Source organism: Phyllostomus discolor, chromosome 12 (assembly GCF_004126475.2).
Source record: "Phyllostomus discolor isolate MPI-MPIP mPhyDis1 chromosome 12, mPhyDis1.pri.v3, whole genome shotgun sequence".
NCBI lineage: Eukaryota > Metazoa > Chordata > Mammalia > Chiroptera > Phyllostomidae > Phyllostomus > Phyllostomus discolor.
In genome coordinates, this window is record NC_040914.2 from 42,990,573 (window position 1) to 43,011,445 (window position 20,873).

The following is a 20,873-nucleotide window of genomic DNA, read 5'->3' on the forward strand; positions in this document are numbered from 1 at the left end:
AGGAAGATGACAGATTCGCTTCTAAACCTGTTGAGTTTGAAATGGCTGCAGGCAGTTCCTAGAAGAGTCGTGCAGTGGGCTGCTGAATATACATGTCTGAAGCTTTGGAGAGAGCCCTGGGCTGGAGATGGACTTGTATGACAGAGCCCTGAAGAACCCAGCATTTTGAGTATGGGTACGGAGTTCAGGAGTCTGCAAAGACTGGAAAGAAAAGCCCAGAGAGGTAGGAGGAAAACCAGCAAAGAGTGGATCACAGAAGCTAAGAGAGACGAGACCGTTTTCAAAAGAGTGAATTGTCAGTGAGTTCAGATGCTTCTGAGAGATGAAGTAATGGAAGGGCTGAAAAAGTCCTGTTTGATTCGGTGCGGAGGAAAGTCTGTGGTTATCTTGGACGGGAATTTCCCGGGAGTGGAGGGTCAGGGGGCAAAGGGTCAAGTGGGAGTCGTGGAAGGGGTCGAGGCAGCTCCTGTGTCATGAAGCTGGGCCACGAAGAAGAGAAGGGGCAAGAGGCTGGGGGGCGAAAAATGACGTATCAGGTTATGTGTCAACCCTCCCTTGCGGGACAGGCTCGGTGTGTTTACAGGGAGAGGGGACGAGGTGTGCGGTCCTCTCCTCTGAGCACCAGGAAATACCGCGATGGATCTAAGGCTTCGAGAAGTTGGCCAGCGTGAGCTGCCGAGAAGAGAGTGCTCCAGTTACCGCGTTGCTGCCTGTTCTCTGATGGGCTGGACTTCTAATTTCACTGTTTTCTAAGACTTATGTCTGGCTGTTTCTATATTTTGAGAATTTAGAGAAAGAACTCCTAAAAATTAGAATCAGTTTTAGAAATTTAGTGGAGATTAAGTTAAAAAGTCATATTCAGAGCAATGTTTTAGTACACTACCGTTTGTATCAAAAAGGAGCAGAAGCAACATATATTCGTATTTGCTGTGCGTGCATCACCAGTATTTGGAAGGGGCCACGAGGAACTAGTAATCCGGTTAGACATTAGGAGGCGGGAGCTGGAGGGAAGGGCCACAGGAGTTGGAGATTGCTTCTCCACTGTCCATCTCTATGTTCTTTATTCAAGAATAGAAGTGCATTACTTTTTAAAATAATTTGATCTAAGTTCGTTGGTTTTCTTTAAAAGTAATGGTTTCCACAGACCCTGAATTTTCCTAGTCCCTGTGGCACTGGATGTATGTGACTTCTCGGTTACTCTGCATCTGTGCACCACAGCGAAGTACACTCTGGCCTGAGGACTGTGTCCCTGGTCTTTGAGGACCAGGAAATACTGAGGTGTGAATGTTTGCCTTTCCTCCACGCTTCCCTGCTGGGGACCAGCAGCCCTGGGGAAGTGGACAGTCCCGGATCTTGGGTCAGCTCTGGCACGTCCTGGCCGTGTCAGTCACAGCTGGGCTCATGGGCCTTTAAGGGTTCTGCACCCAGTTTCACCGTGTGGGTGTGTGTGGAGGGTGTTCTGCACATCAACAAGCAGTTCTCCTACGATTCAACTCAGTTCTGACACTATGTACCAGGAGATAGCATCAGATGCTACAAATTAAGGGCTCGGTCCTACACATACTTCTGATGCCAGCCGCAAGTGCATGTCCCCAGGTCATTCACGACACTGTCCAATTTAGCTGCAAATTGTCTGTTCCCATGACCTCTCCCTTTGGATTCAGTAACTTTGCTAGATCAACCCAGAACTCAGGGAAACACTTATGTGTGGTACAGAAAGGTACCGATGAACATGAACATGAAGATACGCAGGTGAGGGCAAGGTATATGGGAAGGGACGAGGAACTCCCATGCCCTCTCCAAGAGCTCCACTCTCCCCGAAGCTCCAGGTGTTGAACCCCATCCTTTTGGGGTGTTATGGAGGCTTCATTGATTAAATCATAGCCCATCCAAAGGAGGCAGGCAGAGGTGGTGGGCACTTGTAGGTAAAAAGAAAAGGCTTCCTCCTCGTGAGTCCTGCCCGGTCTGTCCGGTTGGCCAAAGGAATGCTAAATCAGCTTAACTCGGAGTCTCCGAGCTAGCAGCCAGGCTCATCCGCAGTTTTAACTCAAACTAAAAGGAGAACCTGGTCCCACAGACCTATTCTTCCACTTTTGGAAGCTTGCTTCCTCGTGAAAAGAATGATCTTACAATGAAGAATTTTTAGAAACCTCTCATCTGAGCAGATTCCCCCAAGGACGCTCACAGATCAGCCTAAGGGAAAAACCAGAAGCATGGCTGTCTGACAAGGGAGTGGCCTGCCTGGGAAAGTAGTGGTTCCCATCTCTGGCGGGGCCTCACGGAGGCTGGACGGCCAGGGGTGAGGATGCTACGCAGTTGATTGGCCGCCCTGTCAGGGCGTTCTGAACTCTTGTGACTGTGAATCCAGACAGAACAGGACACTGTGTGTGCCTCTTCAGAAGCAAGTAGCCAGATGAAAAAGTACCCTAGGCTCTTTTAGATCAAAAACAGGATGTACATTTTTTTTTACTCAATATGCTTTATTTAGAATTGCCATGTGCTGTTATACCTAACTAAATATTCCAGATTATTTTACTCCCTCCAGAAACATTTTCTCTTGATACTTTTCTAGTTCCTTTGTGAAGTCAGGTGTTTCTTTGTCCTGTAAGGTCATGTGGACAAAAGAATCTTAGTAATAATTTTTGCTGGCTAGGTGTTGGCCTTTGTCTCTTCTTTCATGTCTGTAGAAGTTATTTGGTTAAAACTAAAAAAGGGCACCCTTAGTTTATTACAGTGTCACAATTTTATTTTTTTAAAAGATGTTATTTATTTACTTTTTAGAGAGAAGGGAAGAAAGGGAGAAAGAGAGGGAGAGAAACGTCAATACATGAGAGATACAGAGTTTGTTTGCCCCTCACACGCCCCCAGTTGGAGAACCTCTGCCCCAACCCAGGCGTGTGCCCCGACCGGAAATCCAACCTGCGACCTTCTTTTGCTTTGCAAGCCATTGCTCAATCCACTGAGCCACACCAGCCAGGGCACAATTTTATTTTATTTTTTTAAATGTTTTATTTAGAAATTTTCAATATACTCAAAGTAGAGAATAGAATAATGAACTCCTTTATACTTATCAGTTTCAATATTTTTTTTGTTTTATTGAGATATAATTGTCATAAAACATTGTACGCTTCAGGTATACAACATAATGAGTTGCTGCATGTACATAGTTGGCCCCTGAACAACGTGAGGACATCGGCACAGACCCGTGTAGTCGAAAGTCTATATGTAACTTCTGGTTCCCAAAAAGCTTACGTTGTCTGTTGGCCTCCACAATGGATTAGTTTCAAGACCTCCCTCGGATACCAAAATCTGAGGATGCTCAAATCCCCTGTGTAAAAATGCCATAAATCAATGCACACAGTCAGCCCTCTGCACCCACAGACTCCCAGCTGTGGGTCCCAAGCAGTACAGGTGCTGAGAAAAGTCCGCATAAGTGGGCCCATGCAGTTCAAACCCGTGTTGTCCAGGTGTTAACTGTGTTGCGAAATGGTTACCACAGTAAGTCTAGTTATCCTCCATCACCTCACATAGTTACAGATTTTGTATTTCGTGATGAGAACTTTCAGGATCTACTCTTTTAGCCACTTTCAAATACACAGTACGCTCTTGTTAACTACAGTCGCCATTGCCAGAACTCATTTATCATAATACAGGAAGTTCGTACCTTTTGACCACCTTCACCTATTCCTACCCCTCATAATTTCCAACATTTTCTGATTTTGTTTCATCTATCCCTGCCCCGCTTTTTAAAATTCTGACTTACAGATCTCTGTTAAGCCCAGTGAGGGGTCTTACCAAGTTCAGGCACAGTGGTGTGCCTTGAGCTGCTTAGATTGCAGCGTGACTGGAAGGAGGGGGGAGGGTGGGCAGTGCCAGCCAGTGACTATTTCTTATGTCCTTGCCCTACGACAGGAAGAGGCAGGTGATGGGAGGAAACTAGGGGTCCGGCACTTTGCCTCCTTGCCTACTGGACCTAAACTACCACTTGACCCCTCCGGCCTCTGAGGGTGCCTTTGGCCTTCCTCTGTTGTCCAGTTGCATTCCTGGGTGGCCTGCCCCTGGGCCAGGCACCTTCTGCCCTGTCACTGCTGAAGTCTTAGCTAAAAAAAAAACAACAATTCTTCCAGTTCCTTTCCATGATTTGTCATCACCATGAGAAGAAGCAAATCAGCTTCTGCCGGAGGAAATAAACGGGCAGACCCGATGTACCCTCAACTAGTTGTTCTAGTCGTGATCTTACTAGCAAAGTTGAAAGGGGAACTGCACTCAGCGGAAGGCCTCTCTCCACGGAACACATCTCGCCAGGCAGGAAGGTGGGGGTGGGGGCCAGGCAGTTTCAGACTTCTACCTCTGTGGGGGCTCAGTAGCGTTTCCTGGAAGGACAGGAACAGGCTCTTCGAGGCCTGGGTCTGCATTCACTCCCGCCAGGCCCACACCCATCCCCTCGGATCTGAAGTGGAAACTCCTCATTTTATTACGGAAAATTTAAGCTATGCTCCAGTTTCAGTAATTAGTAACATTTTGTTATTTAAACTTTTTGATCACTCATCCTAGTAGTAAACATGAATTTTGTATGCCCAATGTGGGTATGTGTGTGTGTTTGTAAGTTACACACGTGTACCACTGTACTATTGCATCATGTACACAAAAACAGAAAACTAAGTGGAAACAGAGCTTCTGGTGTCTTCTCTCCACCATATGAACTTCTCGTCTCCCCCCTGGGCGGCATGGGCACTGTGGGCAGCCCGGGGACGTAGAAACAGAGCGGTGGTTTGCCAAGCGTGTGTTGGAACCTGCCGTCACAGACACTGCTGGGGGACACGGGGCCGAGGCAGGATGGCAGCCTCACCGCTGCAGCCTCCGGGCCGGCGGAAGGTCGCACTGGCCTCTCCCGGGCAGAAGCATCCCCGAGCCCTACCTGGGGCGGGGACTTGCTCATCGCCTTTTTCTGAACAGGAGCCCCCAGCGGGAACCCTAGGCCCTGCAGTCTGAGTTTTTATGCTTTCTTGTTATTTCTTATTTTGATATTTAGCCTGGACCTCTGAGATCATTCTGATTGCCGTGTGTGTGTGTGTGTGTGTGTGTGTGTGTGTGTGAAAGAGAGAGAGAATTTTTGCCGCCTTAAGAAAACAAACCATTTTATCTGTGAATTTTTAAAGAATAATTATTTAGCTTAGTTTATCTTACTAACTTTACTTCCCTTTTACCTTTCAATTACCTTACCTAGTAAGCACTGGGAAGGAGCAGCACCAGGGGCATGATGGCAGGCCCGGCCTCGGGTCAGAGGATGGGGGCCAGCGCCCCTCTGGCCTGCTCTGCTCTTCGTAGCCTCTCTCCTTCCTTACAGAGGACTCTTACCATCCTTCGGAAAAGATTGGACCCCAAATGCCATTGGTCAAAAAGGCATGGTCTCCATGTTTCAAAACCAAATCAAAAACAAACTATTGGCCCTGGCCTAGTAGCTCAGTTAGTTAGACCAGTGTCCCAACATGCCAAGGTTGCAGGTTCGATCCCCCGTCAGGGCACACACAAGAATCAACCAATGAGTACATCAGTAAGTGGAACAACAAATCTTTGTTCCTCTCCCTCCCTCAAATCAATAAATAAAACAACAAACACACTACCCATCCAGAAGATTCACGGGCTCTGAGACTCCAGTTACTCTGCAAGGCTGTAATAAGTCTAGCTTGAAGATAGCGTGGTACTGGCAGGCTGCTGGGAGAAGAGCTTTGCCGTGTTCCCAGAAGCTAGGAGCCCTTCAGGAGTTTCGTGAACCCAGGACCTCGCCCTCTGGCAGGCATGAATAAGCACCAGCTCCTGCCCAGGGCCGCCACCAGGAGGGCAAAGGGAGAGGGTGGGGGCCTTCAGTCAAGGAGGGCTGGCAAGGCTCTGGCCAGTCTGACCCTGGACATTTGTCAAGTGTTTTGAATTTCTCTTTAAGGCTTTTTTTAAACCCAAGCTATGAAATCCTTTTTATTCTACTCAGTTTGTAAGGTAGAATTAAACGGTCCATTTAACACCAAGGCAGTGAAATCATAGCCTCATCTTTGTTGAGGGCAGGTCTTCACGGCTTCCTTCGTCACGAGAACCAAAGGAGGCCCTGGCTGTGGCTAGAATGATCGCCAGCTGGGTTCCCAAGAGGGGCACAGTTGTCTCTTTGTGAGACCTGCCCGTTTTAGACTGTCTCCCGTAACTATAGCCCTGCATGTAAGTAAAGAGCTCCGAGAGCTCCAGGAACTTGCCTGCCTGCCTACGCCTTCCCCAAGAGCAGTGTATTCAGTATTAGGGGTAGTCTTTCATGCATTCACCAGGAACCAAAGAAGCCAAGTGCTGAGCACCATTACGGGCCAGGCGGAGATCCTGTACAGCAAAGTAATGCATGTTAGTGTGGCCTCAGGGCCAAGCATTAACTCACCCTACCTGGCACCTTTCCGACCTGTTAAATGTCCAGCCAGTCCCCTGTCCCTCCTGAGCTGTGTGGGGGAGGGGAAGGCAGATGTGAACGCAGGCATATGCAGGAGCTGAGAATGACAACCAGGGCTGAAGGAGCACCCCCTATTGGAGACAGGGCATTCTCATGGCAGAAGGAAAGAGTATTTGCATGTTTAGATAAGATACGCATCATGTTTGCTCATGAGCCGTTGCCTAAAGAAAGCCACAGGCCCTGCTAGCGTTCTTTTCAGCCATCCTGCCCAGGCTGCAGCCTCTGAGGTGCCCGGCGCGGGCAGCAGGTGGATGCCTAGCTGAGGTCTCGGTCCCTTGGGGAAGACTTTGCAAGGCTCAGAGGGCTGGGGAAGCCCCTAACAATGATGCTCCTCTTGCTGTCCCAGAAGGACTCTGTAGGGTGGCGCCTCACCTTTTAACTAGGTGCTTCTTGGTGTCAACCGCCTGGACATCCATTCTTCTTCGAGTGCCCAGTGTATTGTCAGCTCAGCCGCCCTAATGCAGTACCGCAGGCTGGGGGACTGAAACCGCAGGCGTGTATTTCCTCATAGTTCCAGAGGCTAGAAGTCCAAGATCAAGGTGTAGGCAGGGTTGGGTTTTGGTGAGGCTTTGCTCCTGACTTGCAAACAGCCACCTTCTGGCTGTGTACTTGTGTGGCCTTCCCTCTGGCCTCTCTTCCTCTGCAAGGACACTCGTCCCCCTGGATTAGAGTGCACGCATGTGACCTCCTTGACTCTCAGCTCCCTCCCGAGAGGCCCCGTATCCAAATACACCGCAGGTTGGAGCTTCAACCTGTGGGGTCTGGAGGATACAGCTCAGTCCACAACAGCCAGTACCCCGGGGTAAGGCAGCGTGTACAATACCTGATTCAGTGTTCTCCGCAAGCCTGCGAGGAAGTTATCAGAGTCATCCTTTCCACCTCACAGATAAGGAGGATGAAGTAACTTCTTAGTAAGTACAGGATCCTGGACTAGAGCTGTTTCTTTGGTTCCAAATCACATGTTCTTTGATCTGCAACACAGAATGTTGGCCTTATGAACACTGGACATGAAATACCGCACACTTATTGAATTAATAAGGATTACATAATATATGGAAAATTATTTACAAAGTAATGTCAAGTACAAAAATAGATCACAAAAATATATGTCCTCTGTTGGTACAACCATGTAAAATTATGGTTAAAAAACTATGGATAAAACTTGCAAAGAAACAAAAAATGAAGTACACGGCGGGGAAAAAAGCAGGTTTACAATTGTTCATACGGAACATAATACAATAATTAATAAAAGTGCAAGAATGAACTGTTTCGTGTACTCACAGCTGTAAATCTACTCTCCCCTTTGTACTTTGTCTTCAGGGTGGCAGGGTTTTGTTGTTGTTTTTAAGTTGACTTAACAAATACACTTTTGAATGACAGAATTTTAGCTCTAGCAAGACAAGTTAGAAGCTGGTGCAAATCAGAGAACCATGTGTCTGTTGTCACTAGTTTTTTGGGGACCTAGACACTTAGGCCCGGTGTCACACACCATGGTGTCTGACAGGCTCCTTCACTCTGAAACCCCCCAGCCCAGCATCCCTGGCCGGACAACTGCTCTCTAACTCCACCAATCAGCAGGGCAGGGCCCTGGGACTTGAGAAGGCTGGGGCCAAATGTAGCTTGGACGATCTGCTACTCTAGGGGCAGGAACGGAAGCTGGGCCACAGCGAGGAAGAAAAGAAAGTATCGAATGTAAGCAAAGACCCATCCCCCCAACACTCAGTCCAAGCAGCACAGGATTTGGGCCGGCAGGGGCTAATGTGAAAAGGCAGGTTTCTTACAGAAAATATGTGTGTAATAGGGAGTCTGGGGGACACTCCAAGAGCTGTCTGAGACCCTCAGCCCCGGTAGGCTGGCCCCCGGAGCCGGTCTGTCCTGGCTGTGCTCCGAGACTCCCCGATGGAAGTGCTGTGTGTGCAGGCACACTGAGTGTCACCGTGGTGAGCGGCGACTGTGTCTCTGGACAGTGCTCCCCTTTGACTGTCCGGGAACAGTCACCTGCCTTGTGAGTCGTGACCGGGTTCCGATGAACTGTGCCGTGGTGCGCATCCCCTGGGTCAGCACAGGCGCCGAGGGAATCGCGCACCCTCGAGCGCACCTGTCACGACGGGTATTTTCTTCCAGGCCCAGAAGCAGTTCCTAGTAAGATCTCTCTGTTTTAGGGGTTAATAGATTTAGATTGTACAAACAGATCGAAACCAACTTAATCAGCCCAGACATGTTATCAGCCCACTCAGGAAAAATAGCAGTAATTTCCAAATCCAATGTGAGAAAATTCACATATTTTACAAAGAAGAATGCTCGATCAATTCTCAGCTAAAGGAAGCTCCCAATGAAAACATATTCCTCCAGAGGACTCCTTCCATAGTATGCGAGCTATTTGATGTATGATTCAGCTGAACTAAAAATCTTATTTCACGTGTTTCACACACAGGCACACCTGTGTGTAGGCCGCACGCACCGCCTGGCCCTGCCGTGCGGGATGCAGAGGTCCAGCCGAGGGTCCGTTCTTTGGCAACCAAAAACATCCTTTATGGCGCCATTCTCAAAAATGTTAAGGGTGTGCCCCCTGCACCCCTTAAGAAAGGATTTGGGATTTATTGACCATGGATTTACCTTGAATGTGTTTGTACTTTCACTGCTGTCATGTTGGGAGTGATGAGTTGCATGCTTTCCACTTGTATTTGGAGAGTATTCTTTTTTCTCTTCAACTTGGGCTACAAAGTCAAATGTCCAGTGCGCTGAGTCGGCCCAGAGGCCCAGCGTGAGCACTGCAAGCACGGGGGTGGGACCAGTGTGGCCAAGGGGTTCCACTTTTTCCCTGGGAGCCCCTAAGTCTGGATTTTTTTAAAAAAAGGTTTTATTTATTTATTTTTAGAGAGAGGGGAAGGGAGGGAGAAAGAAAGGGAGAGAAACATCAATGTGTGCTTGCCTCTCACATGGCCCCCACTGGGGACCTGGTCTGCAACCCAGGCATGTGCCGTGACTGGGAATCGGACCAGCGACCGTTTGCTTTTCAGCCTGCGATCAATCCACTGCACTACACCAGCCAGGGCTAAGTCTGAATTTTTAGATGTTGTCAATTGAGTCAAAATTATAAAAAGTCACTCTGCAGAATAAATAGTCCCCAGTCTGTAGTGATCTCATTTTATTTCTGATACTGTATCTCTGTTTCTGGACAGTGGATACTGTAGGTATCCACTTTATTTCCATCTTAAATTTTACATTTTACATTTCAAGTGTACTTCCTAGTTGCTGGGATTCGATGTGTGAATTAATAGTCCCCTGATTCTCCACCTCCTAACTCTGACAACTTACATGAACGTATTATCCTTCCCGCTCTCGTCTCAACACACGAAAGACTATTTTTAATTACTCTGTGACTATACAGAAACGCCTACGGTATTTACCTCGAGCGAGGCACAGTCATGTAGGAAAACTAGACGATCGCTCTGTGACTTGTTTGTTTTTGTCGGTGGTTGTTGGCACTGCCGTGCTCACAGGCCGCTCTCCTCCCCTTCTGTTCGCAGCCCTTCCAGCAGGTGGACAGCGTACGTGGGACCCGCCACCACGGGCTGGTGGAGAGGGCCTCGAGGACCCGCTACCACCCCCTGCACCGGCGTCCTGCAGACAAGCCGGGACGACAAATATCCTTTCTGGTCTGCGGAGAGTGTACATTCTGAGATGTTGGGACGGTTTTCAGGATTTGCCTTCCCTGGGATCCCTCTTTGGCTTCAAAACCCTCATTTTACCTGATGAACGGAGGCAATGAAAATAAGTGAGTTGGAAACTGGAGACACCCCTGCAGCCGCTGGAAAGGCCCTTGCAGGTGTTCACAGAAACATCAGGGAGGGCGGGCCCGTGCGATGAAGCAGCTGAGCGTAAGCAGCGTGCCATTCAGCCCCATCGCAAGGCCTGCTCAGCACTTGCTCGAAAAATCAATAGTCGGAGTTAAAGCTGACTTTGAATCGCTTTGAGAGATTGAGGTATCTAGCTAAAACAGCTAACCAGATACGTGATTTAGGTTTGTTTCTGCTGACCTGACCTGCTGTTAGAACTTACAGAAGAAATTTCGTATGATTTTCTATTTATGGGGTTTCAAACTCAGTGAATGACAACCGAAGTATAAAGCTGATGTTTAGGGAAATTCCTATACAGTGAGGCGCGCCCCCGGGCTGTTCGGTGGGCGCAGGGAGAGGGGTGTGCAGTCACCTGACGGCCCTGTTTGCCCAGACCTTCTCGGGGGCCGAACGGGCTGTCCTGCTGGACGGGCAGCGTTGTGCTGAGGGTGCGGCTTGGAGGGCACGGTGCCGATGTGGATTTTGGGGTGAGGACGTAGGATGAGCGTGCCGGGGGGCCCTGCCCTCCCTCCCCACTCCTCGCACACAGAGGTGGAAGAAGGCACAGAGGCGGGGAGAGCCTCGCCGCCCAGCTGAATTCCTGGCAGCGATGGGAGAACTGGCTTCAGGCGTCTGAAAACCAGGAAGTGGCGGGGAGGACACCCGTGTTTACTGAGCACCTCCCCGTGCCAGGCACTGTGCTGGGCAGCTCGCTTGTCATTGAGTCCTCAAGACCTACCGAGCGGTTTATTTTTTTAACCCCATTTTCCAGTGAGGAGACTGAGTGTTCAGGTTTCTTGCCCAAGATTCCCCTGCTGAGGTTGGGGAAGCCCAGATTCAGCTCGGGTTAGGCTGGCTGCCCCGCCTGGGCTCACCCTTCACTGCACCACGTATGTGCACTCGGTTGTGCCCAGGACCATGCGCAAGGAAGGCTCGTTGAGGCGGGGCGGGGAGGGGGGGCAGAGAGGCGCACAGAGGAGGCTGCTGCTTCTCTTGCCTGCAGGCTCCCTGCAGTTTTTCAGCTATTTGAGGCAAAGGGTGTTCCCTGGGGACAGTTATCTCTCCCCTCCCTCCTGCCCCCAGGGACATAGCTCACTGGTTCCCTGACTCCTCCTTGTGGATACCGTGCGGCTGTTATTAGGGAGAGGAAGATGACAACTGATGTCGAGAATTTGTTTCTGGGAAGTGTGGTCGCCTTCACACGGAATGCAGAAGGCCAGGAGAGGGAGGCGGGGCCTCAGCAGATTCACACGTGTGTGGGCGGGGCCTGCCTCGAACCGTTGTCAGATCTCTTGGAATTTTCAAGCAAAAGTCTGTGAGTGTTTCTTTGCTTGGTTTTAACAATGTATCTTCTTCTGTTTCTCTATTTCCTCTTTCTGTGTAGGCATTCTCTCTGAATACTGTGTATGTGTGTGTAGTTAGATCCTTTTTGCAGCAAGTAGAGTCTAAATGTACACACTCGCTCACAGCTGTTACAACCAAAGGAATCACTTGGAAGAGAAGGGGATTGAAGAAGAGCCACGGAGAGGAATGTTCATTCACATAACGATTTAAGTATCTGCTGGCGTCAGGCACCAGGGCAGATGCTGCTGATGTTATGGCAAACGCAGCACGGCCCCTACCCTCAGGATGCTTCTAGTTCGGTGCGAGAGACAGCTAGGCAAGGAAGTGGTCACAGCCCAGGGCGGTGGCCGACGGGCAGGCCACCCAGGGCCTGTGCGAGCTTACAGGGGCGGCCTGGGCGAGCAGGGTGGCGGGTGTGCAGAGAAGACATCCTGGAGGGAAATCGGAGGTTTGAAGGATAAGTTAGAGGATCGTGTGTTCATTTACCCAGCAGATATTTACGGAGCTGCTTCTCTGTACAAGGCACTGCTGTGAGCTCTGGGGGCTCAGTGGTGATGAGACAGACATGCCCTGCCTTCTTGAGGTTACAGTCTTGTGGGATATGACAAACAGCAAACGGGTAAAAAAAAAAAATGATTAAGACGGTAATCTCAGAGAGAGAGGAAGGTCGCTGGGAAGGGAATAACTCGTGCAGAGTCCCGGAGCGGGAGGCCGTGCTGTGGGTCAGGGGACTGTGTCTCTTTTCAGGGAATGTGTCCCGGGCTCTGACCTGGCCCGGTGTGTGGCTCAGCTTCTGTGAGAGCATCAGCAGTGCAGACGGACTCCTGAGGGGAGGAGAAGCAGGGACCCAGTTAACATCAGAGAAAGCTCTTTAACGTAGGCCTGCCCGCTAACGGACAGTGAGTCTGTTCTGAGCAATCGAGGGACCGTGAGGTCCAGTGGAAGACGGGAGTGGGGTGATCTTCTGGTGAAGGTGCTAACACGTTCGGCAGAACTCTTAGAGGAAGAGGGCTGTGATTCCATCTTTCCTGTAGCGGCATGCGTCCATTTGATGTTGCCTTTTCCGCTTCTCAGTTGCCTCCTTGATAAAGTTGTATCACTTGAAAGTATTAACACTGGTTTGAATCTTTGCTAGAACAAAAAGAAAAATTGTATTCAGATTTCTCTCATCACAGCTGTTTCCTGGGTGTTACTTTAGAATGGGCAGGCTGGCCTGGCCAAGGGTTTGGCCCTATGATACTGTGATCTCAGACGAAACACACATTGTTTAACAGACATTCCAGCTTCCTCCCCGAGTGGGCAGCCAGAACAGAGCGCCGGCACGGGGAGATTCCTTCTGTGGTGGGCGGCCGTCCCCGCAGAGGAGGCCGGCGCTGCTGTCGGCGTGGGCAGGCACCGCGAGCACAGAGCCGGGCACTGCCCAGCAGGGCTCTGGCCGGGGGCCACCCTCCAGGCAGAGGAGAGGCGGGGACCAGGCCTGAGGACTCAGAGTAGGAGCTCTCCCACCTTTCTGCAGCCGCTCAGGTCTTCACCAGCCCTCCCAGCCCTCACTCCTCACGGGCAGCAGACGTGTGCCCCAAACGCCGTCTCGTTGCATTTCTGAACTATTAACATGCATTTACAGCAAATGTGATGGTATCTCAGACCTGTGGGTAACACATTGAGAAAGAAAGGAAAACACTGGCGAATCACAGAAAATGCCTTCCTCTAAAGAAACGTGTTTTTAGAAAGAGTGAAACAAACGTGTGGAACATTTCTGATCTCTGTTCCCAGGAGAGCGTGCTGCCCCCAGGAAACCAGCGTGCGCAGCCAGGACCTGCCAGCTGGGATGGCGGTCCTCTTTGGCCCAGGCCTTGCTGTGGCTCTTTGCATTCAACAAGGGGAAGGTTCCAGAGCGTTGGTTTCAAGGATACTGCTGCTCTCCTTCCCGGCTCTGTCAGTTCATACCGGGCTCCGGAATCCCTGCAGATAAGAAGCTTATCTTTAGCCCAGGGTTTCCAAAATTTATTTGATCACAAAATCCAATTTTTACCTCACACCCATTAGAGATTTTCATCTCAAAGGACAAGGAAATGCTGGTTTTTAGAGTCCTAAGGGGAAAATATTCAGACTTCAAAATTCCACATGGCCTCTGTCTTTCACTCACAAGCTAAGGGAACTAAGATGTTCTCGTGGACGCAAAGACTCAACAAGATGCCGCTCACCCACCTCCCTTAACACGTGCCTTCACGTGTGTTCTGCAGGACGGAGCTGGAGGTAAAAGGACAAGAGGAAGTAGAGTGAGGGTGAAGGCACGCTTGGGAAATTAAGAAGGACCCAACATAGTGACCAACTTTATGTATTAACTCTGACCCTGGAGCACACGTCGGTGGGCGGGGTGGGTGCAGCCAGCTCCAACTTCACTCATCCCACCAGCCGCACGAGAGGTCCCGGGCCTGCCTTACCCACGCTGCCCCGGTCCGAGTTCCTGAGGGTCGGGTGGGGGGAAGGAGGCAGCCCCGGGCTGCCCCCGGAGGGCAGTTCCTGCGCCCGGCCCCAGGTGCACTTACCACACGGGAACAGGAAACCAAAAGAAGAACCCGCGCTGCTCGCCAGCCACGGGCGGGCAGCACACAGCAGACAGGGTGGGACTTGTTTGGGGCCTCTGTGGCTCAGCGTCCCCACCCACGGGTGAGTGGGCCAACAGACGTCTCCTCTTATCGCCAGGAGAGCGGCTCCCCTGTCTTTGGGGAGGAGCAAGAACTTTCCCTCCGCCACTCCCCGAGCACGGAAGGAGTAGGAGTCCCCTTGTCGGCAGACGGGGCAGGGGTTTTCCTCCTCGGGCCTGCAGGGACTTGGGGAGACTCTGGGGTGCCCACCTGGAGCACCGGGTGGGTGGTGTCCTCCGTTACACGGGAGGAACTGTGTGACATCGCCATCGGAAGGGCTGCGACACCGACCATGCCTGGCACCGAGGGCTTGGAGTCGGATGTTCTGTCACTGCCACACCCCTGCTTTCTGATTGGTGGTACCGGTGCTGGGCGACCGGACGCAATGGCTTCGAGGGCGGCAGGTGCGGAGAGAAGCAGTTGACTCCTGCCTGCTGAGACGGAAGTGTCCTGGACAGTTAGCAAACTCTGAAGAAAAGAGAAAGGCAGGTCCCACGGGCTGGGGGACTCGGTGGCTGCTGCGGCCCGGCTCTCGGGGGCCTCCTCGTTTCCTTACCGGTGTTTCCTCTTCTGTCTCCTGTCGTAGTGCCTTCTAAATCTGTACCTCCTCTAATTGAGGCTAATTAAATTAACACTGAAGAAAGGTCTCTTCTGAAAAAAGGTTCCAATTAAGAAACGAGATAACTAGACATGACAAAACTAATGCACGGAAAGTGAAACTGGTGATGATAAAGCGTCTCCTGGCAAAGGAAGTGTTTCACACTAAGTCGCTGAGAGTTCATCAGCTTCGTGCCCACGTTTCACCGACGCCAGAGTCTGCGTTGGCCCGGGGCTCCCAGCCCAGCCTGCGTGTTGGCCCCGTCGCCGTCCAGGCTCCGCTCCCTCCCGAGCCCAGCGTGACGGCTCCTTGCCTCGGGAGTCACGGATGGCTTTTTAGTAGGAGGGAAACGGGGTCAAAAACTTGCAGAGAAGTGTTCTTTCAGTGCAGCGAACTCAGCCAGCCACAGCGTCTCCGCTGCACTCCGTGCGTGTGCTCGGGAACACGCCTGTTCCTCCACGCATCTGTACCAACACAGACTGCGTGAGACGCCGTCCCCGACCACAGAAGGAAGTTTACGCTTCTCCGCCATCTAGGGCAGCTCTTTTTGTCCTGAGTAACAGGAACCCTCCTTAACTTGAAAAAAAGGAAATGTGTTGGCTTATGTCACCCCGAGGCTGGGTCCAGGGGTTCCAACAATAGCACGGGGACCCTGTATGTGCGCAAGGCCGCCTTTGGGTTGATGCCACTTGCGGACGGGCTTCTGCCACCTCAACGGGGGGAGCTCCTTACTCCTCCCCTCGGGAGCACTCTCCAGTCTGCGTGTCTCATCAGCCCATCCCTGGACCAGTCCCTGTTTCCGGGGGAGGAAGGAACCTGCCCGGAAAGGCAGGGCCTGGGTCCCTCCCTCGGGGGGGCCGGGAGGCCCACACACAGAGCGCGCCTCACCAGGTCTAGGGTGGGTCGGGGGAGGGTGTTCTGACGAACACAAGCTGCAGGGCAGGCGTGAAAACAAGAAACACCCTACATGAATCATGCAGAGAGGCACTGGTTAGAAGATAGGGGCATGGACTCTCCGGAGGAAGCTGATGAGAGAAAGCCTGGAGGAAGAGCGAGTGGGCGCAGAGATGAAGATAAGAGCCCCAAACGCAGTCGTTTAACTCCGTACAATTCCAGTGTCTTCGTTCTGCTTCACCTTTTCATTAAGTTTATTTTTCCTTTATTAAAAATTCTACTTTGATGGGAGTTCTTTTGGAGTCGGTTACCCCTCACAGCCCCTGGATGAGAGCTGGCCAAGGTAAGCAACCCTATTTTAAAGATATGATGGGCACATGTTATTTTTGGATGCTTTCACTGTATTTTATCTACCTTGAATGCTGTTTTAGGCATTTCTAATATAAAGCATAGGCTCTTGTTTGCTCTGATAAAGCTTGTCTCTTCATGTATAATCATAGGCTTACATGAAAGTAAGGTAAAAAGTTATTTAAATAAAGCTAGGTCTTCACTTTTAAAACCTAATAGAAACACGTGTGGAATACATTTACCAGTAGAATACTGACTTGTCATTCTGATATTCGAAACATGGAAAAGTGAACGCCTGTCTTCGGGGTGTATAAGAAGGAAGCTGTGGGAACGAACAGAAACAAGCTTTGGGAAGCTCCCAAAGAGGTCATTTATGCGGTGGATTTGATTAAAGGTCTCTCTGAATATTCTGGTATACAGAGGTATACACCCCCAAAAATAGTTTTGTTTTCTGTATAGAAGGTAACAATATAAAATTACCTGAAAAGACTGCTGCATCTACCATATGCGTGGCATCATGTCCAGATCAAGCCAGATTCAGGAGGCATGTGAAGTGCACACATTGCAAACGATTAGCTCTCTGGGTGGAGGTGTGTCCTCCATCCATTTGCGGGGCGCACAGTCACCAAGCACTTGCTGCGGCTGATGCGGGCAGGACCTGGCAACGGTCCGTGTAAAGGGGGGCGGCAGCCGGCCCTACCTCAAGAGGGTTTTCAACTACCCTCAGGAATCTTGAGACCCAAGGTTGTAGGATAAGTGCAGTATTTTAAATCATAAAAAGGTATGTCCAAACTTATATTTTAAAATTAGTGTCCGAGAAAAAAGGTCTTGCACTTTCCAGAGCACTGGGATTGGATGGGTGTTTTCCTAAACCGGGTGACGGTGACAGTTGTATGCCTTGTCGCGGCCCCCTGTGAAGGAGCGCAAAGCCTTTGCACCTGTACTGCCCCAGCATGCCCGGTGCACACGCGGGGTGTGTGACGAGGGCGGCGTTTCACACGTCTAGAGTAAGGCCTTGTGTGCCCCAGAGAGCAGCTGTCATAGATTCCAGCTATTTCAAAAGGTATTTGAAGGTGCTTTACTGCCCACCGCTTTGTTAGACTCCTTATGCACCCGGCTAGCCAGTCCCGTGCCCATGGATTGGCGGTAGTTTTTACCGTTGAAATCAGCGATCATGGGCCTGGAGAGATGGTTCGGTCTGGCCTCATTTTGACAGCGGGGACCAAATGGGCAGGCTGCAGGGCCCGCCCTCGGCTGTGCAGCGGGGTGAGGAAGAGCTGTCCGACTCGGGTCTGAGATTCTTCTCTGCCACTTGTAGACTGGACTTGTCTTTTTATGTTACTCTGGTTTTTAAAGGCAGCACCCTCCTTGGAAAGAAGAAAAGCATCCTGGCTTCAGGCTGACATCTGCGCTTAACAGGTACATGCGTCGCTTCCCAGTAGACACAACTTTTCGAGACAGCTAGTCCATTCGGTCGCCTGGTGTTCTTGATTGTCTAGTTGCCCGGGTCTCCTCCTATCCGTTCTGTTTATGTGAAGTGTTAAAACAAACAAACCCCAAGCCCCCACCGCATACTGAATGTCCACAGAGGACAGGACGGCTCAGGGTAGGAGCGTGAGCTCTGGGGTGGGGCCACGGGCCTCTTGCCACGTGACCTGAACACGTTCTGTAACTGCCCTGTGCCTCGGCTTACTCGTCTGGAAAAGGGAGATAGTAGTGCCCATGTCAGGGGGTGGCCGTGAGGGTTCCAGAACACACGGGAATGGCACGCAGTCAGTGCGCGTCGGCTCTTGTCTCAGTCACTTGGGGCCGGGCTCCAGTGGTTGGCGTCTCTCCGGGACATTTTTTCCATCCTGATAACGTCCTGTTATCAGGATGTGAGAATGAGGGCTTCCCCATGCCTTCGTTCTGAGGGGTTCATGACTCGTCCCAGGCCATTTAGCTCCTATGTGATGAAACAGATTAAAAAAACCTTTTTCTAGTGCAAAATTTTAAACATACACAAAAGAAGGAAGAGCTGGACGCGGTCCCGGTGCTCACCCTTCGGCGTCAGCCCTCAACACCCCACCAGCCTCGCTGCTTCCCGGCCCCACGCCCGTCCCACGCCGGCTGGGCACTGGCTTCCCCTGTAGCTGCAGCGAATGGTAGAAGGCTGCTGAGAACCTTTAAAAAAAGTAGCCACAATTCCATTATTACACTTAATAAATTAGCCATAACTCATTAATATTACCTAATGCCTGTCTATATGTCTTATGTGGGTGTATCTATTGGTATTTCTCTACTGAGAGTAGAAATTCAGTTGAGAGATTTTTAAACATTACTTAATTAGTGAATTTTAAAACGATGAAATAAAAATAACAAACTCACTTCATGTTAGCATAAATATATTTTTAAGAAAGTTACATATTCCAAAAGAAAACATTTATTGAGAAGAGTGGCGTTGTGATCCCTTTAACAAGTCTCCTGACTGACAGCTGGATTCTCTGCCTACGGTCCCGCCCGTGGCCCCGGCCATGGCCGTAGCGGCCGCAGAACGCCACTGCGCCCAGCAGAGGATGAGTGAAGGGGCAAAGCGCTTTCTAGGATTAATCGGAAGTCACCTTGACTTGCGCTCTTCCCGGAGGGGCTGCGAGCCCGCTGCTGTCGGCGAGCCTCGCACAGGAGGAAGGACGGGCAGGCCTCTGGGGGCCCCACGTCTGACGCCTTGTTGAAATAGGTCATTATGCTGTGCGTCAGCTTCAAGGCGTAAAGCCGTGTGAGCACAGGTTCAAGTCATCTGGGTGGTGTGGGTGATCCACAGGCTGTTATTGATGCAGGGACTCCAGGTAGGTCCAGACCCCTCATTTTGTGGGTTATTGTAAATCGTTATCCTTACCTTCTCTACCACTGGTGATGTGCAGTGAAGAATATTGCATTTTCACTAAGGAGAAATGGATTTTCAGCTAGACTCTCTCTTCCCGCCCTTAGGACCAATTCTGACTCTGCTCTCCACACAAGTGCTCTGAGCACCAAGCCCCAGGACCCCTACGGAGGAGGGGGCCAGTCGGTCTGGCCAGCCCCATACACGGGTAAGATGCGGCGGCCGTGCTTCCTGCCTGGGCTTTCTGTGAGGGTCTTACCTGGTGCGTGCACTGCCCTGGCCTGGTAGTCGTCAGACAAGAAGCTGGTGGGGGAAAGGTGCGTGTGCTCGTGGGAAATGGGAATGGAGCTTAAGAGGTCACATTGTTCCTGCCTCTCCTATGGCAGATTCTCCCTCCTTGGCATCTCTCAGTCCTGCAGGTGCCGTTCTTCCCCACTGTACTCATTATATGCATGTGGACTCATCATAGCTTCATCCCCGCTCTCCTCATTTCCAGTCCCGTGTACCTCTTATCCAGTTTCACGTGGGTCGTCTGAAGGCCCTCTCTTCCCGTCTAAGATCTGAGCAAACTGAGACATAAAATCAGAAGTGACAGATGGAGCCACGTATCATCTTTATTGAAAACCAGCGTGCATGGCTTCTCTCTGTGAGCCCATGCCTGTTGTACCTGAACCCCAGAATGAGGCTGGCTGCCCCGTAGCCCCCGCCCAGGGCAGCCACCATGAGAGAGCTGAGGGCAGACGGAAGGGCAGGGCCGAGCAGAGCAGGAGCGCCCTGGGATGGAGGGGGCTGGCCCGGGGCCGGACATGGCTGGCCCACTAGCGCCCCATTTTGCCGGGCAGAGCATCGTTCCACCTCCCTTGGGCCAGAGTGAAGGGGACCCTGGCCCTCACCCGCCTCTCTCCCTTCTCGCTTGCCGAGGCAGCCGTGGGAACCAGGTCGGGTTCTGCTACTGTTCTTCCTGTTCCCATCTCTTCCTTTCTTAACTGTCCCCTGGGCCCGGTCAGCACCTCAGCTTTGTCACCCTGTCTGTGGAGCCATCCTCGACCTTCCTGTCTTGGCCAGCCCGGAACTGCCCACGTCCTTCGCACACCCCAAAGTGCCTACATGCACCTGTGCCACTCGTGACTGCCTTTCTCATGGTTGTGCTTCACTCCCGTGCTCAGGGCGAATTTCTTGCTGTCAGCACCTTCCTGGGCTTGTCCCCGGGGAGCCCTCTGCGGTGGGGCAGTGTGCGGGGGCTACGCAACGGCCATGTGTGCGGGGCCGGCTCACTGAGACACGGTCCGAGCCTGCCTTTCGGGGCTGTGTAAGCTAGTGGGAGCAGTGGTTTGGGTTTCTCCCTTCCGTACGCCAGTCAATATTCCAGGTTGACGCTTGTCCACAAACAGGAAGCACTTATGTGTTTGATCTTGGAACAGGTGAGTAAACCTTCAGACCAGATAACACCAGCTTTTCTGGTTTCTTTACTTTTTAGACATCTTAAAGGCTAAATAGTCTATTCCTGCCAAGGTGAATGTACCTGCTCTTATTTTCTTGCACGTAGTAAGGATAGAATGTAACAACAATTGTTGCCGTATTTGTCCCCTTGGTGCAATTCAGAGGTGACCACATTTGCCTGCATAGTTGTTAGCTGGTGAAGGGTGAGGCCTTTTAGAACCGGTTGAGGCCATCTAGCCGTGTGTCCCCACGTGGGGAGATGAGAGCAAAGGTGGCAGTTCCATTGGAATTGGGTGTGGGCTAGAGACCCGGGCTCCCTGGGCAGGCGGAGTAGCTGAGCTCAGACTGGGTAGAGATGGGAAGGTACAGACAAAGTCCCGGAGAAGCAGAGCCTGTGATTGGTGGGGGCCGTGACCAC

The 20,873-nt window shown here is 51.2% G+C and overlaps 1 protein-coding gene across 4 annotated transcripts in view; it reads left to right on the forward strand.

Moving 5' to 3' along the window:
* CRTC3 (CREB regulated transcription coactivator 3) overlaps positions 1 to 20,873 on the forward strand; it is a 74,644-nt gene that overhangs the window by 32,614 nt on the left and 21,157 nt on the right. For 3 of the 4 annotated variants that reach the window (XM_028502215.2, XM_028502216.2, XM_036012338.1), the window contains exons 3-6: positions 10,015 to 10,131; positions 16,089 to 16,150; positions 17,512 to 17,574; positions 19,123 to 19,223. In XM_028502215.2, the coding sequence (XP_028358016.1) occupies positions 10,015 to 10,131; positions 16,089 to 16,150; positions 17,512 to 17,574; positions 19,123 to 19,223 (343 nt within the window). The remainder of the gene's footprint in view (positions 1 to 10,014; positions 10,132 to 16,088; positions 16,151 to 17,511; positions 17,575 to 19,122; positions 19,224 to 20,873) is intronic. The other variant, XM_036012339.1, reaches the window with a different exon arrangement.